The sequence below is a fragment of the Caloenas nicobarica genome, chromosome 2 (genome assembly GCF_036013445.1).
Source record: "Caloenas nicobarica isolate bCalNic1 chromosome 2, bCalNic1.hap1, whole genome shotgun sequence".
NCBI lineage: Eukaryota > Metazoa > Chordata > Aves > Columbiformes > Columbidae > Caloenas > Caloenas nicobarica.
In genome coordinates, this window is record NC_088246.1 from 72,837,234 (window position 1) to 72,855,528 (window position 18,295).

General features: G+C 40.0%; 1 protein-coding gene across 2 annotated transcripts in view; it reads left to right on the plus strand.

The window, feature by feature from the left end:
* Positions 1 to 6,833: 6,833 nt before the first annotated feature.
* Positions 6,834 to 18,295, plus strand: part of MAK (male germ cell associated kinase) — a 29,437-nt gene continuing 17,975 nt past the window's right edge. For both annotated transcript variants that reach the window (XM_065627255.1, XM_065627256.1), the window contains exons 1-5: positions 6,834 to 6,879; positions 12,880 to 13,220; positions 14,971 to 15,025; positions 15,957 to 16,078; positions 17,121 to 17,200. In XM_065627255.1, the coding sequence (XP_065483327.1) occupies positions 13,120 to 13,220; positions 14,971 to 15,025; positions 15,957 to 16,078; positions 17,121 to 17,200 (358 nt within the window). In that variant the 5' untranslated portion in view covers positions 6,834 to 6,879; positions 12,880 to 13,119. The remainder of the gene's footprint in view (positions 6,880 to 12,879; positions 13,221 to 14,970; positions 15,026 to 15,956; positions 16,079 to 17,120; positions 17,201 to 18,295) is intronic.

Genomic DNA, 18,295 nt, shown 5'->3' on the forward strand with positions numbered 1-18,295 from the left:
CTAAATGTTGCCTAAATGGTAAATACATGCACATGGGAAAATACATTCTTGTGCTGCCATGTAAACACTAAGCCCAGTGATTTGTGATTTACGGAGAGGTGAGGAAGAAGTACATCATGACAGTTTATCTCCCAAAAATGCCATTCTGGAGCTGTGCTGAGTGAAGCATACTTCACACAAAATTTCAAACGAACCCCACCTAGTCTCTAAAATAGCACAAGGAGTTGAGCCCCAAACATGCCTGGGAGAAAGCAATATGGAGGCACAGCACCTTTGAAAGTCAGCAGCCTCCTCTGATGGGGGATGCAAACTGCCTGTAGTCACAACTCCTGCCAGATGCCTCTAGCTTGGAAAGAAAACGCTCCATTTGTAAAAAAGAAAATGCCTACTAGGTAATGGAAAAAAATAGATGAAGGAAGGTGGCTATAGTTTATAGTCAACTGAAAGAAAGAAAAGAAATTGAAGCAAGTCCATTTGCAGAATAACTTACCTGAAGGGTCCATTCACCTGCCATGATCCATTTAATGAATAGAAAGACCAGCTAAGTTTCTCTGAAACGAGAAATGAAAAATCTGCATGCTAACTTCATGTTGCTTTTTGATCTCCTGCATCAGGAGTACAGACTGTCCAACCTTTCTGTGCAAAAGAGGAAGCCCAGGCATAGCCCCATTACCACCACTAGGAACTAACCCCCTGCAACACTTGACCTGGAGGCAAGAAGTCTCAGGCGATCCCCACGAAGAACACGTGGCATCGTGTGGGTGTCAGGGTTGCATATTTGGTTCTGAAAATCATTACCAGTGAAACTGCTTTTTGTCTAAAGGGGTCAGGCAAGCTGGTCAGATCAATACGGCACAGACATTACTGTAGAAACTTGCTTTACCTATGAATTACGACTCCATCCTGTCTAAAAATGCAATGGCCTAGCTGCTTAGCAGTACAGGTTGGCATTTAATGCACCTTTCTGGCTTGCCTTTCTGCACTGCACCTCCATTAGATCTTTCTCCTTCCTCCAAAGGACTTTTCCTAGCCACTTTTCACTCTGCTGTCATAATTCCCCTGACAGTACTGTTCTTCTGGAAATGATGCAACCAGCAAACTGAGAGGTCAGAAAACAAGATTTCTAGACACCCTGAGCTAAACAAAAAAAATGTAAGGACTTGCATCCCCAAATTCTCAGCTAATTGGAATAATTCTCCAGTAGACCAAGAAGAAAAAATGGAGGAGTATTGCTGGTTTAAAACTCAGGTACTTTGAAAGCTGTCTAATACTGAGGAATGGAACCCATACCCGAACCACACATGCTGAGCAAGTGAGCTATGTACACACCCCTGGTCAGGGTGACAGAATTCCTTATGATTAAGTTATCAAATATCCATACCTTTTTGGACATTCAAATATTTTGGAAAATCTGGTTTTTGTATATTTTTGCTATGCTTTGAGTAAGAGTATACTAATGTATCCTTTCAATAAACAAGAAATCACAGTTAAAAACAAGGCACCATGTAAACCGGTTGGCTTTGACATATGGAACCTTGTAATGCTATCATCAAACTGCTAAACAAATCTTACTTGCAAAACACGCTGTACAAATACCTGAGTTTTTAAAATTACTATTTCAGAATCACAGAATTTCTGGTGTAGTTTACTTTCTTTTTGTATTTTTATGAAAACAGTGTGTGCACTCTGATACGTGAAATTGAGCCCCACAGGAATTTAGCTAATAGCATCCTGTTTCAGTAGTGGATTTTTCAGCATTTTAAAAATTCAAGTCACGTGAAGCTGTAATTTACAAAAAGACTAACTGAATTCATTTGCAGCAAGCTTACCTTGTCTTTTAGGGTATTTGCTGTATACCTCACTGGGCTCTTGTTAAACTCTCCTGGCAATTCTTCTACCAGGTGTTTTAAAATACTGACAAGGATCAATTCAGGTGAGCAGCATCAAATTGATAATTAGCTCATATAGTAACCTTAAAAAAAAAAAAAAAGTTATGGCCCAGAAAGACTGATGCAAAGTTTTAGAGTTTAGAAATGTCTTACACTATGCCCACTCACAGAACAGAGATTTCTCATCTGTACTCCAAATCATACGGAGATGTGTGGTGTGTCAGATAAAAATTAAGATTTACAGCTAAGTTTAAAATAAGTATATTGGAGGGAAATAAGGCCAAACAAAATGACTAAAAAATCTGCAAATTTTCACAGCAGATGCAAAAGTCAAGGAAAATTTTAAAGCCATAAGTTGCTCCATTTTATACTGGTTTTAGAGGAGTTAGATAACAACAACTCAAGCTTCAAATGTATTAAAACAGTAAGACAAACTGTGGGGGTTTGTGCTGTTAATATTACTGGTATAAAACTTGTCATTTTAGCTGTATGCTTAAATCATTATGCTATGTTCTTAAACACAGCCATTTAAGTGTAACTTTGTATATCAGTTAAGAAAATGCAGCCAATTGTGTAAGATGCTACTTTTTGGGTGTGGACTTATTTCTAATAAACGTGACAGCTGCTTAAGCAAGGTAAAAAGCTATGGTAGAGACTATGTTACTGCATGATGTGTAGCACTAGAACAAATAAAACCACTCTAGAGGTTATTGCAGTCTTTCTTCACTCCCTTTCATGCACAAGTGTCTGGGACGAGATAGCTGTACGTTACCTTTTACAGATAAAAGATCAGATGGATAAAGTCTAGTGCTGTACATAGTTTATAAAATACATAAATTTAAAGGCAACGTGAGCTTCTCTAACAAAAAAGCTGAAATTGAATGCCTCCTTGTTGGTTTATATAGCTGCAGAATTGACTTTAAAAGTGTGTTTCTCAAGCAAAGCCATGTCCTGAAGAAAAACACGCTCCCTTCAGTCCCTGAGTAAGCTGCTTCCCTTCCATTAATCACCCCATTCAAGTGCAGTTTCTGGTCCTGCCTCGAGCACATGAGAGGAACTCCGCGAATTCCAGTTGAAGCCACAGAGGGAGGGGGGAAAGAGGTGCTTTCAAACCTTGGCCACCTGTGGCTCCAGCTTAATATGGACTACAAGGGCCCTACTGAGGTAAAGTGCCATCTGTCCCCATGCTGATGCTGCCCTTTATGCCAAAAAAGCAGCCTTTTAATGGTAAAGTTTAAAAGCCCAAGTGTGGAATGGCTGCGCCCCAGAGACAAGAGGCTGCTTGACAACGTTTTTCAACTGCATACCGACTGAACGCAGCCGTATGTTACACACCTGATGGGTGCACCTACATGTGGGCATCATTTTGTGGTCCTGCCTCCTCCTGGGAGGACAGAGCCTGGCACACAGTCTCACTCCACAGCCACATGTGCCCACCCAGTCCTGCCAAAGACCTCCAGTGAGAGACGGAGCAATTCACTTAGCCCTTGCTCCTCTTCCAAAAGCGGGTTACCTCTGGACTTTTCAAATGCACTAAATGCTACAAACGAGGCATGCAGAAACTTGACTGTTTTGTGCGTAATGAGCTTGAAGTAGCTGGTCTCCTCATGTGGGGTACAGACTACCATTTTTAAATACAGAGGCAAGCTTTTCTTGAAACTCTATGAGTGGAAACCAGAGCTACTCTATGAACACTGACAATGCAAAAGAGCAGAATATGATTTCTGAGCCTATTGCTTTTTGGGTTTTGTTGTTTTGGGGTTTGTTGGTTGGTTGGTCAGTTCGGGCTTTTGTTTTGGTTTGTTTGTTTTTCTGGGGGTTTTCTGGTTTGGTTTGTTTTGTTTGTTTTCTGGATTTCTAGGCATTTTTCTTTTTGTCTTTTTGGGGGAAGCTATCTAATCCAATCGAGTTACTCCCATTCACAAAAGTAGACCATGTTTCTTGAGAGACAGCATTTAGCAGGATGCACAATGCGGTTCTAGAGGTGCATTTAGAAAGTTCATGTCATTCCCACCCTTATCAGTAGCAGTCACATGCAGATAAAAAGGGAAAAACAGGGACATTTAATGTTGGAGTAGTTCTTCCCCAACACACAGAGTGAAAAGTTAGTGCAGGCAGGTTAAACTCCTCTACCTGAAAAGTAATGAGACTGGCATCTGGTGGTTTCCTGTGTCTGGTTAACTGCCTTAGGTGTTCTAGCAGTATAAAGTAAATATCTGCCTGTCATTGATGAGCAAAGGGAGGGTGAACCTGTTACCATTTATGCAGCGCTACAGCTGGGATTGTGCAAAATTGAGAGTGCATTTCAACACACCACCTTCACAGGCTTACAAGAGCTCATATGCAACACAAAGATCAGTGGGATGATACAGGCGCGAGTAAGTATCACACAGAAACATGACCTCTTTGGATCGAACTCATTCAAACAAACAGAAACCAAACCAAGTTTAACACTACCTCTGTTAGCTTCAGTATGCATGCTGGCACTTATGATGGCGTTTGGGAGAAGCTGGTTTCGGGTACTCACACTGGCATTTGAGCAAAGCATCGACACCTTTAAGGACCAAAACCAAAGCAGGTTCTTTCAACAGAAAATTAGCAGCCAGTCTGCTTGTGTTGTTGTGTAAAATGAGCAGGCAAGCAGGTGCATGAAGATGTTTTTGGAGGTCCTCTCACAAGGTTCACAAACATCACTGCAGCTCCCAGGCCTGTTTGTTCCAGCCTGTTGCCTTTCCTTTGGTTTCCTGGTTCATAGTATGAGCACCTCTCTCCTGTCTTTATGACAAAATGAAGTGTTAAGTGACAGGGTTGCAGTGCTCGTCCTGCAACTCCGCACCATGTTGCAGTTCGCTTTAAACATTGGCAAGCTCTGTCTACGGCCTTTCTGTCTTCACACACGTGAACTGTTGGGGAGCATTACAGAAGGGACCAAAACTTGACAGACACAAGGTCCCAGTGACAGAATTCAGACTTCGGTGCTGCACCTCTGCAAAACCGATGCTGAAATTATTTAAACATCAGACCCCTTGCTTGTGCCAGATCTCTTATAAATGACTATAATTAGACTGGAAATGCTACAGAAGAACATTATTTTAGAGCCTTCCCAGACAAGAACATTAAAGTAGCTGTAGCTTCCTTCCCTTACATAGTCTCATCTCTTTGGAGAAGGGCTTAGTTTCACAAACCAGGCTTACAGGCCATGTAACACTCAGGCACACAAGCCCAGGAAGATCCCAAGATGACTCACATTAGTCCCACAGCCCTGCATGTGAAGGTGGTGGAGAGTTATCTATGGAAATGGGATGGCAGCACCAGAAGAGGAGGAAGCCCATCACTGGGAAGGAAGGGCAGCTGTGGGACAAGACTAAGCTGAAGAGATGGAAAGAACACGAGGGTAGGGAGGGGACATCACAGGGCAACTGCTGCACTGTTTCCACTGACGGCAGAGAGGTACTTCCACCCACATAATATATACGTGACAGTGTTCAAACACACCCTTACAGGTGAACGCATGGTTAAATTCTTTGTTATGTATGGTCAGCTCCTATTGAATCTCTGCCTGAATTCTGCCCGTGTGGGTGAGGGTACCTGCTCCCTTCTCACGTTCAAGTTTCACCTTTGAACTTCATTTTACCTGGGAGGCACCTCTGATGTTTTATTTCAATAAAGGAAATGGGCATATTCTGTTTCAGAAAATATAATGTTGTTTTCATTTACTTTCATTTCAGTACACTCTGTGTGAGTGGTTGAATCCCTTGGATTCCAGAAAACCGATTCCCATAGCCCCACATTCCACACAGTTGACTTGAGGTAGAAGCAATTAATCTGTCAACAGTGCTTAAACCATCATAAAGCTACCACAGCAGTTAACGAGGAATGGGGAAAAAAAAAAAAAAAGAAATTATAATTAATACAGCTTCCCATTTTTGCTCAGCAAGCCTGAGCTGCCAGCTTGGTGAAGCAGATCCGAATCTGAATTTATAAATCAATTTGCAGCCTTTCCCTCCATGGTGCCACTAGTAGTTACCATATTGAGATCATCTCCTCCTTTTCTTGCCTCTCGCTCTCAAAAACATTAAAAAACAAGAAGCTCAAACTCGTGCTGGGAATTAAAGCCTAAAATGAGGCTTCAGTGCCAGAATTAATCTCTGACTCAGTCACTATGCAATTTTTATTAACCACACCTTCTGTACACACTGGAGAAAGGTGGGTTACAAAGGACCAAGAAGAAACTTCATTACTATAACAGAAACATATATATTTTAGAATACATATAGCATTCAAAGATTTGTCCCTGCATCAATATTAGCAACGTGCATTTTAAGAAACTGCTTACAATAAGTAACAAAACACTAGGGGGAAAAAACCTTCAGGCTTCATTACAGCTATGAATATTACATATCTGAATTTCTTTTCGAATCCTAAGTATGCTCTGGCTTAGCTGGTAGCTTCATTTAATGTATAATTATCAACAGTAAAGACACTCTCAAGACGATCTGGTGTGTTGTGGTGCCACCCTCAGAAAGCAAGTGGTCAGGCGCAGATCTGTTTAACGCTACTCGCTTTCTCACAGAGCTCAGGCTTGTCGCCGCTCCCCACGCCGGCATTCACTCACCGCCTGCCCCCTTTGAAAACCCTCCCGAGCAGCATCTGCGCGCTGCGGCGCGCCGGTGGCCCCTGTGTGTTCACACACGGGCGCACACGCACGCCCGTGCCCTCAAACAGCCCCCTCCCACGCGTGCACCCGCTCCGCCCACGCGTGCACCCGCTCCGCCCGCGCCCGCCTGCCGCGCCACCGTGACCACGCCGAGAGGGGCGGGGCCGGGGGGAGGGCGGGGCCAGCCGCAGGCCCCTCCCACCCCCGCGGCCCCGCGCCGTCGCCTCGGCGACGAGGCAGAGCGGCCCGGCGGCGGTTGGCGGCGGTTGGCGGGCGCGTCGGCGGCTCGGCGGCGGGGGCGGCGGCCCGGCTGGCACCGCCCGCAGCGCCGCAGTGAGTGGGCGGCCGCGGGGAGGGGGCTGGGGCCCCTGAGGGGGCATCGGGCGTCTCGGGCGGGTGTGGGTGTTCGCGCCCCGCCTGTCCGGGAGCGGGCAGTTTGGGGTGCGGGCGGCTCCAGGGTCCCACCAGGAAGAAGGAGCTGTCGGTTTAGGCTGGAGCAGCACGGGGTCTGTCATTTGTCCGCGAACAGAACGGCCTCTCCCAGGCCGATTTGTGATGGGCCGGGTCACCAGTGGTGTTCCCCCTTGTGTACGAGGAGCCAGCCCGCCCTTCAGTGCCGGGCGTGGGAGCAAAACCTCTGTTCACATCACAGCATGTGGAGATGGGGATCCTGCCTGCTTTGCTGCCAGTAAGGCAGGTCCAGGCCTTGACAGCCTGAAATCTTCATGGTTAACGGGAGGAAGCAAATTTATATTTATGAGAACCAGGGTGGAACTTCTAGGCCAAGTGGTCTTGAGTTTCACAGCCTGAATAAGTGAGAGGAGAGTTGTGCTCCCCTTTCCATGGTGAGCATATATTAAGGGAGGCAAGTATGCATGCTTGGGAAGACAGCTGAATGTCACCAGGTGAAACTAAAATGGGCCTCTGCTCTGGTGAGACCCCAGCCTGGAGTCCTGCGTCCAGCTCTGGAGCCCTCAGTGCAGGAAAGACATGGACCTGTTGGAGAGGGGCCAGAGGAGGCCACAAAGCTGGAACATCTCTGCTATGAGGACAGGCTGGAAGAGTTGAGGTTGTTCAGCCTGGAGAACACTCTGGGGAGACCTTATTGTGGCCTTTCAGTACTTAAAAGGGGCCTATAAGAAAGATGGGGACAGGCTTTTTAGCAGGGCCTGTTGCAATAGGACAAGGGGTAATGGTTTTAAACTAAAGGAGAGGAGATTCAGGCTAGACGTGAGGAAGAAACTTTTTACGAGGGTGGTAAAACACTGGCACAGGGTGCCAAGAGACGTGGTAGATGCCCCATCCCTGAAGACATTCAAGGCCAGGCTGGATGAGGCTCTGAGCAACCTGATCTAATTGAAGATGTCCCTTGCTCATTGCAGGGGGTTGGACTAGATGACCTTTGAAGGTCCCTTCTAACCCAAACTATTCTGTGAGTCTGTGGAAACAGGTATTTATTGAAACTTACAATGGTGCAGAGATGTTGAAAGATGAAAGTCTGTTTGTTCTGGATGCCACCCAAGGCTGGAGACTTGAAAGTCCAGCAGCAGGTCTCACTGAAACTATTACTGTTCTGAAACTTATAGTAGTGCCCATTGCATTGCAGAAGGAGGTTTCACAGGGGTGGGAAGAGGTAGCCTTGCTGGCATAGGGCAGCAGCATCCAGGCAAGTCACTGTTGAAACATCCTGAAAAAGTTGGTGTGGATCAATTTGTTTTCAAACAAAGGTGATGTGGAACAAAATGAGGGAAAATATTTCCAGCAAACTGGAGTTGCTGCTTTTTTGTATGCCTTATCCTGGATGTCCAGTACAAATAAGTGAAAGAACGTATCAGACTTTTGAAGATACTTTTAAAAAATTATTTAAGGTGGTATATTTGAAAGTACAAATATTTATTGTCATTGTTATTAACTTCTTGCTTGCAGCTGAGCAGTCATGCTTTTAAATAACCACTGGCGTTTGATTAGAGTAATGGATTTGTAGTTAATCTCCAGAACTGAATCCACTGAATCATGGGACCTGATTACTGTCAGCTTTACTAATATACAGTCACTACAAATAAGGTTCTTATAGCAACAATTTGTTTGTTGGTTTGTGGCTGGTTTTTTGGTTTTGTTTTGGGTTTTTTTAACTTTTAAAGTTTGTATCAGCATATATTCTGTACAGTGCAATACTGCCAGTTTTGATCATTGAGAGTAGTACCATGCTGTGTGAATGCTTTTGGTGATTTCAGCAACTGCGGTAAACAGGTTGGTGAAATTGGTTTGTGTTTTGCTTATCCATGTAGGAGGTCTTTATTGGGTCATCTAGTTTGTATTTTGATTTGAGAGTAGTTTGTTTTTCTTTAGCATGCAAACGTTTTATTTTTGGTAATGCATAATACTTGTGCAGCAGAAATGCAGATGATTTGCTGTTATTTATTACATTTTGAAGTGTAATTTAGACATCTAAAATAATTTAAAGTTCTAGTTATTGCTTAAAATAAAATACCAGTAATATAGTAAAAGTAAAAATTTGCTTAGGTTATTTAGTACTTGTTCAGGTTCTCTAAACTTATACAAATTACTAGATTCTTTAAAACTACTGTATTTTGTCCTCTATTTGTCCCCTGCTTTTATCCCTCCTTAATACTGTGTGAAAAGATTATGGGCAATATGTCATTAAGAGTATAAAACAAGCTGTTGTTTACAGTAGGACTTCTCTTTTCAGTTTGGTAGCTGACTACTATGACGATTTTACATTTTAGAACTTCATATAACTGAGGAAATAATATCGTATAAGCTTTACGATGGGAAAGGCAACTTCATAGGCTTGAGTTTACCAGAAAAGGTAGATTGAGCCCTTGCTGTTCCCGAGCTTGGTACAAAAGAGAAAACTGAACCACAAATTTGAAAAAAAGAGAGTAAAGAGAAAAAATGGCACACCTGAGCTAGGTACATGTGGTGCAAAGTACGAAGCATGCAGAATTCTGTTGTGGTGAGAAGTAAATCTCTAGAGAATTTATATTCTAACTCATGATGCTCTGTAATTCCAGTAAGAGTCAAAGAAGCCCTTGACCCTGATGTCACACCAGGCTGACAAACTCAAATGCTTGGCAGCATTATTTGTTCTAATATTGGTAGATAGTGGTGGTGAGAGTCTTGCAGGATCCGGTTCTGTGCTTCTTGGTCAACAAACATCGTTGCCCTCCAGCATTTCGTACAGATTACTGCGTGCCATAGCATTGCTGTAAAATTGAGTCTTTAAGTTGTCCACAGAACTCTATCAATTTTTTTAGATACTTCTGTTTGAAGGATGAATTCTCAAAAAAGTTGGAGAAGAGCTTAGAGTCAAGTGTGATACCTGCAGTCCTTTTTTTCACTGCACTTTCTTAGTTTTCAGTCGGTGGTGTCTCGCTATAAGAGTTCCTTCATTTGGCTTTTCTGTTAACTGTAAGTGACCAAGACAACTCTTTCCCAAGAGTCATTAGTGGAATGGCCTACCATGCATTGGTGTGGTGGTGAATGTATGCAATATGTATGATGGTACCTAAATATTGTTGTCAGGGTATGTAGTTTTCACACCTGGTTTTCTGCATATCTGTAGAGCAATTTGGACACTTCCATGTGACTATTGAAGAAATGTGCTGACATTTCTGTACTTTACTTGATTAAGGGGTTTCATTCCCTAAAAATTACAATATACAGCAGAAAAGGAATAAAGCAATAAAACATGTTACAGAACGGACAAAATACACAATTATGTCTGTGATGTGTTGCTTTACATAGGACTTGCGGGGGCAAGAAACACTTTGTGTGATGCTGTTTCAAGTGCACATGCTGAAATAATAGAATTGGACAAAAAGAATAATTGTAAAAACATGTGATTAATTTATACTCCGCAAATGACTTGGAAAGCCAATAGGATTTAGGCACCAAAATTAGAGGATTTACAGGTCAAAACTTGAGGTTTGTGTCCAGATCTGTGTCTATTTGTTGAAAATACAGACGTTTTTATCTTGATATTTTGGTTCACTTCATTAGAGAGCAAAAGGCTGGGCATGAAATGCATGCGTGTTCTCCAAATTTTTAATGTATGTAACTCCAGGATTTCAGGCTGGGGCCATCATTGGCAGATATTGCTGAATGCCGCTTGAAAACCATGTCTTAAACAACGTACAATGATATTTGTTGAAACAGAGAAATACAGGCACCCAAATCCTGTTACATTTAACGTCACTTCATGTTATATGTCTATGTATACCTATACACAAAAAGCATGCACAGTTTATCATTGCTGATGCTTTAGATGCAGATGCTGTGTTTAAAGATGTGCATTACAATACTTTCAGAAAGGTTTTGGGTTTGTTTTTTGTTAGTTTGGTTTTTTGGGGTTTTTTTGGGGGGAGGGGTTAAAATATATATATAAAACTAAAACCTGATAACTTGCAAGATATGAGTAGTTAGTATGTATCTTAACTTGGCATGAACACTTGATCATATGCTTATTACTGGGGTCAACAAATAGTCTTAAGGAAATTGCATTATTCAGGGTATTAAAGACTAGAGTGCATGCAGGCACTTTGGAAAGTAAGATATAAAGCTGAATTCTGAGAAAAACAGTAGACTTAAATATATGAAAGTCCAGTTTAAAACCCAGTCATAATTTGAATTGTCCATGACTGTTATGTTTCGTTAAGTCTGGTTTTTAGCTTTGTTATAGAATATGCTATTAACCAGCAGTCTTATTTTATTGTAGTGATGTTTTTTGGGGGGGATGGTTGAAAACTTCTTTATATTTTTCACTGCTAAACTGGTGGTTGTCTGACACAAAGATTATAAACTCAGATGTCCACTCAGTCACTTGCTGCTGGCATCTTGACAGCTGATGTAAGATACGTTCCTGGTAACAGGAGCAACAGTGAGTAACAAGGTGCATGTTACACCTTCTCCAAGGAAGCAGCATTTCAAGTCATAACAGCTTAGAAACATTGCTGTATTGTCCAGGCAGATGTTTCCTTTACAGAGCAGGCTAGTTTACTCGACAATGCTGCATTCACACTCATAAAAGTCCAATTTTGTTGTTGAATTTTGCCAGGTCTGTAAATCTCAAGCGCGAGGCTTGTTGCCAGCTGAATGTGAGTTCCTTAATCTGTTTGGACAGCCTTAGCAGCCTGTAGGTAATTCTGGCATAAGGATAAGGACTACATACAGAGCTGCATGCTGACTTCTGCATATCTTGTAGGGATAGGCTGACAGTCCATGTCAGTTGATTTGAACTTTATTTTGCATTTTCAGACAGCAGAGGCAAAAGATAGAGGTGATGCTGGAGCAGTCAATGGTTTGGTTGTATTTAAGCATTTGGGTTATGGTGAATAAATGGTGTGGTGATTGATTGTTAGTTTTTCCGAGGCCTACATAAATAAGTGCATGACTATTGTGAATTGCCTAAGTGCCTTAACGTCAGTTTTTAGGATTGTGTCTAGTAGGCAGCTGGTGCTAAGGTTAGAATCGGGATTTGTGCATAGGACCGATGGGCACAGGCATTCATCTTAAGCATTGGTGACAGTATTGTGTATAATGAAAGGTAAGGTTCAGGTTCAATTTTGGATCAGGATTCAAATTAAGGTTTACATATATTCAAAGATGAAGATTCAGCATTGTTTAATGTGAGTTCTCTTTCAAATGACAATTCAGATCTAGTCTCCCAATGCAGATGAGCTCTATACTTCTTTCTGCAGGTTTGTAAAACTGAACAATAAACTCTTCAGCCATTACTATGCCTAATCCTAACCATAACTATAGACTAAGAATTCTGTGACCTTCAGAGCAAGATATCCAAGTACATTTATAACTCAATTTACCTTGGCAAATAATGCAGGGTTTATCTCGCTTCTCCACCTCCCTTCCTCACTACTGTTACACATAGCAAGCCTGCTTACACTACCAATCCAAAATACAGCATTCAGACCCTAGGTTTCCCATAGCACCCTGTGCAAAATGTGGGTTCTTCTGTCTGTTTTCTCAAACTTCAGACCTGCCCTCATTACAAATTAGAAACCTGCAGCTGTCTGCAAATTAAGAATGAGTTCCATCAGAGGACACCAGCCTTAAACACACTACTCTGGTTCTAGGGAATGATGATAGTAATCTTGAATCTCCAGTCCCTGTTTACTCTAATGTTAATCTAGACTAGACACCTGCTGTCGTTTGAAGGATTTAAAATAACACAGTACAGTGAAGTGTCCTATTTAAAGAGCACATACAGTTCTAGGGGTTGTTATTGTTAGGTACAAGTAGTAGAGTTTTCTTTCCTAAAATACTGTAAAAATACTTTTTTTTTTTTTTTTTAAGGATCTTTGTGAGAATGACCGTGTTCTTCTGTCTCTTAAACTTTATATCTGGATCACAAAGTAGCCATAATTTGGAGGAAACTAGTGAATATTGTGCTCAGTTACGAGAAGACATTCACCAATGTAAAACAGGCTGGAAGAAGGTTTCTCTAAGAAAATAAAATAACACAGAATCCTTTAATAAAACAGAAGACATTTAGAATTTCATAAGGTATTGGCTATCCGGGCCTTGAAAAAAAAAATGAACCGTTACACAATCATGAAACAACTAGGTGATGGCACCTATGGCAGTGTGTTGATGGGGAAGAGCAACGAGTCAGGAGAGCTTGTGGCTATCAAAAGGTATGTAATATCTAAATTTAATAAAGGTATTTGGAAAAGCTTAAAGATTTTCACTTTTAAGTTTATTGTTGGATGCCATCTGTGTAGAATAGGAAAAAATGTCCCTTTTTAAGAAAATTAACATCATTGTTTTTTAAATTAAGCTGCTTAATAAGGTGATCGTGGATCAGACTTCAGCTGAGAGATCTGTAGTGAGACACATCAGTTTGTATAAGTTACTGATTAATATTGGCTTATAAAATGTTATGCTGCTTTTGTTCAGTTCAAACATGCTTCTTTCTAAAAATGTTGTTAGCTTAACACCAAAGGAAAAGCAAAATTGAATGTGCAGTTGATTAATTAGGGAGTTTGTTCATTTTATGTGGATTGTAAGAACACCCATCTTGATGGGTAGATTCAAATACCTTCCAAGCACGCCAAATCTTTTTAGGTACTGCATTAAGTTTCAAATATTGCTACAATGATAAATATCAGGTAACAATCTGGCCAGGTAAATGAAAGCTGTCTCCTTGGATCTAGTAAAGTTGTGTTGTTTGTAACCATCAGCATTGTTGTACTTGCCTAAAAAGATTATTACAGAACAACAAAAATTGTGCTAGAGGAGAGGGGAAGTTCTCCTTGTATTCCTACAGAATTGCAAGCAGGATGTAAAGCATAAGTTGAAATAACAGAAGTTGTATGTTGCTGAGATATTTTTTCCATTTATGGATTTACTGCAGAAAGAATTGTAATATAATTGACTTTTTCTTAAGAATTTCTGATCATTTCAGGTTCCTCCATATACTGCTAGTACTGTTACCTAAGTTAATACCAACCTAAACTAAAAAAATTGCAGTTGAATATTTTTATTATTTTTAGGCAAAAGGAACAATGTTTTGCAGGAAGTATTTTTCATTCTTACGATTTCAGGATTTGGAATTCTTTTGTGTGATGTTTAAGTTTGAGATTTGAGGGGGAACAGTTTTGGTTGAAGATGCATTTATTTTAAATTAAAATCATGGGTTTAAACGGCTTCACTCCAGGCACTAAAACTTTACAGAAATACAGCAAATAACGTGACATTCACAACCCCATCCCAAGATCTAAGCAACCGTGAATATCCATGTTTGTGTCTATGCAAGACTTACAAATAGATGTATTGCACTGTTCTATATAATGAATAGTTTAGACACTATTGTATATATATAAGTATTGCTTGAAAAAATGGAATCATTTTTATTCACTGTTTAATACCTTGGAACAGGTTTGTGAAAATGACTGATCAAGTCACATGGTTAATTATAATGTTAAGCAGTTAAGATACTTTGCAGATTTCAAAAATCTATTTTTCTTGTTTTCTTAGAATGGATTTAGGCACGAAGAGGTGATTTTTCTGCTTTCTAATGACCATGATTTATGTGCAGTGTCACTGTCGCTTTCCTTGTTATTAAGGGCACAATTCAAATGATACAACAGGATTTTTGTGTCTCTGATGTTTTTAGAAATACCTTGTATCACCATGGTCTCTCTGGGTAACTACTCCTCTAAAAATATGTTTGCAGTGATTAGTCATCAAACAATGAAATTTCTAGCAAATTTAAGAGTTGGGCTTGGTTTTAATTATGTTGATGGTGGGTATTCTAGAATGTTTTAATTTTAGTTCAAAATACAGTTAATGCTATACTTGGAAAATAACATGTTTAGACTTCTTTGTTCTAAAACCCTTCTATACTGTTCACTGAAAATACTTTATCTTGGACTTTTATTTTAGGATGAAAAGAAAGTTCTATTCATGGGATGAATGTATGAATTTGAGAGAAGTCAAGGTAAAGTGGTGAACATACCACATTTTAAAAAGAGTGCCTAGTTAGGTGTGCATGAAGGAAAAGGGCATCTGCAATTCCCAGCATAAGGCCAAACTTCATGAACTCTAAATGGGGGTGATGGGTTCCACAAAACCATGGGGCGCTGACGCTCCTAGAGCCGCTTCGGTTTTGTAGAATATCCCACTGTTCTCAACCAGTGGCCATATCTCTTAGCCAAGCCTCATGTCTTTGAGAGAAGATAAAGAAATTGATTTTTGTGTTTGACCAACCTGCTCCTTCATTTCACTAGCAGGTTTCTAGGTGTGTATCTGGTCCTCATATCTTGTATTTGGGGTATTTGTAGAAAGCACTGGGAGTTCTGGCCAGCCAAATGGTACAATAACACTTGAAAACCTGGGTTTAAATTCCAACTCATCCCATGTATCAGGTATCTGATTTTCTGTATATACAAAACTCCCTAACAAATAAATTGGGTATCCATAATTTAGGTTTAATTTACTGGAGATTGCACATAATCAGTATCTCCAAAAAGAAGACCCATAAGAGAGTGTGCTTGTTAATGAAAATTTCATAACATGTCATTGATGGGTTTTCTTATTCAGTTCTCTGAGCAAGAGCTGTTACAGCTTCAGAACTGTCTTTCATTGTAGGGAATTAGGTTTTTGTGTTAATCTTCACCTTAACTATGATGTAATCCCTAGAAATAGAGATTTTAAACTACTATTAATAACTTCACTGCTTTTATTTTGAAATTAATTTAAAATGCTGCTTTGTTGTTCTTTGAAACAGAGATTACAAGATCAATACAGATGATCAAATGGACATGTTTTAAAATTCCGTGTTAGAAACTTTTACATGTTAAAAATGTAATGCTGGTAAGGAATCAAAGTCACTGTTGAGTTATCTGAAGCCATATTTTGATCTGTTACAGTCTCTGAAGAAGCTAAATCATGCCAATGTAATAAAATTGAAAGAAGTTATACGAGAAAATGACCACCTTTACTTTATATTTGAATACATGAAGGAAAATCTCTATCAGTTAATGAAGGACAGGTATGTCTCCTTCACAGAACAAGTAGCGTGCTATCATGCTTTATTTAGTGATTCTTACGCTATCTTAAATAACACATTGGAATTTCTGGGTTTGGCTCTTCTTGCAGCCGCACTGATGTGAACAGGAGTTGCTGCACCTGCTCATCTGAGGGTACAATTCTGCATTGCTCTGCATTACAATATTGCATATTGTAATGCTTTTGGAAATAACAGTTTGTTCAGTTGTTAACAACAATAGTTTGCATGTCTTTGGTGTGTAGAACCATGAGAGAAATTCCAAATACCTTTTTTTCTTTATTAGCCTTCACTTTAATGTATGAAGGATTGGATAAACACTGTTCTTTCTTCTTTTGCTCATGGATTTGGCTTAAGGTGGGGATGGTCATCTGCACATATATGCATGTATGCTCAGAAGAAAGACCTGTATATGGACTGACTGTGTGATGTTGCAGTCTTGGATAAACAGTACCTAGCAAAGCTTGCAAGGTGGACTTTGGAATAGGACCTGCCTTTCCAATAACGTTTTTCTTTGGTGAATTCTTTTGCCTTTATTGTGTGTTTCCTTCAGATATTGTCGTGTACCTTTATCTCCTAATGTGCAAAGCTCTTAGATTTGCATCCCGAGATAGCTACTAGTGATAGTAGCACAATGTTACCCAATAGCTGAGCAGCATCACCCTGAATCAGGGTTCCCTGAAATGTAACGCACCTACCACAGTGCTGTGCTGTGCAGTCTCTTCCTTGCTACGTGACTGTGCATTCCATGTTCATCTGGTCAAGCACGTTACTGGCCAGCCAGCTTCTACACAGAGGTAGGATCATGAACCTCTGCAGAGAAGTTCTGCACTCAGTGAGTGAAATTAAGGCCTGGCAGCAAGCGAGTTTTGAGGTGAGAGCCAGTTGCATCTGTCTTTGTGTGCAAGGCTTAATGGCTCTGTTTTCTTCTGTTCATTATGTGTTGTGGAAAATGAAGGAATATGTATGTTCTGAAAATACATTATTTGTTCTAATTATGTGAAGCTGTTAATCTTTTTCTTTACAGAAACAAGTTGTTCCCTGAGTCAGTCATCAGAAACATGATGTATCAGATATTGCAAGGGCTAGCTTTTATCCATAAACACGGTAGGTTCTGTACTAGAGTTTAACTTTGTAGCACTTTTAAAGAAAATAAGATAATGCACAGTAATAACATGAATGAAAATATCTAGGAAAGGCTATTAACTAATTACTATCTGCTTCAAGTATGGTACCTCTTTAAAGCATACCTGAAGTTGCACCTTGTTGTTCTTGGATCAGATACTCCTCTTTCTTTTTGAAAGCACTGGATATTTTTCATACACTGTTCAATTCTTAGTTACCAGATGAATAAACAAACTAAAGAAACCTGTATGCTGTGCTATACTATGCGTTTCTGTTTCATTGAAAAGATCTCTTTAAAGAGCATTGCTACTTTACAGATGGCAATTTCTGCTGTCATGAGATACTATAACTAATATGATACCCTACATCTAAAAAAATATTAAAATATTTTGTTCACTAATAAATTCAAAAAGTCTCCTTATAAAACACAACCTGGATTTAAATATTTTAAGAGATGGGTCTTTTCTAGCAATTGCAAACACAGTATAAAGAAGGGATGCTGTGTGTTCACAACATCAACAAAAAGTTTCACAGCATTTACAGAGCTTTTAATTCTCGTGTTTTATATCTGTCTGCAAACTGCATTCTGAAATATTGGTATTAAGCTCCTTTGCATTTAAAACAGAAGTAGTTTATTCTCTTGCTCAACTCTTTTATTTTGTACTTGTCCTTCACATCACATTGGTATCCCTAAAACTTTCCAAGGGCAATAAAATATTAGCTGAAATGAAATAAGAAACAATGTTCCCAGTGATCTCTGGCTTTCATTTACCCTGGAAAGGCCTGTTGATGAATTAAAATAAATAATTAGTTCTGTTCAGTATTATCGAATACTCGGAAATTGCCATTTTATGTCTTTCTGATAAAGATCATATACTTTTCTCTGATTATTAGCATCCTCTTTTTGTTCCTCATTTCTACATGAAAAGACTTCAAAATTAGAATTTAAGAAAAAACTGCCATTTTGAAGTTACAATATTAATATTTTGTTCCAACCATAATGTTTGGGAACGAAGTGTATGATGAATTTGAACATTTACATTTCCCTAATAATTGCAGCCCATTTCTTACAGCGCT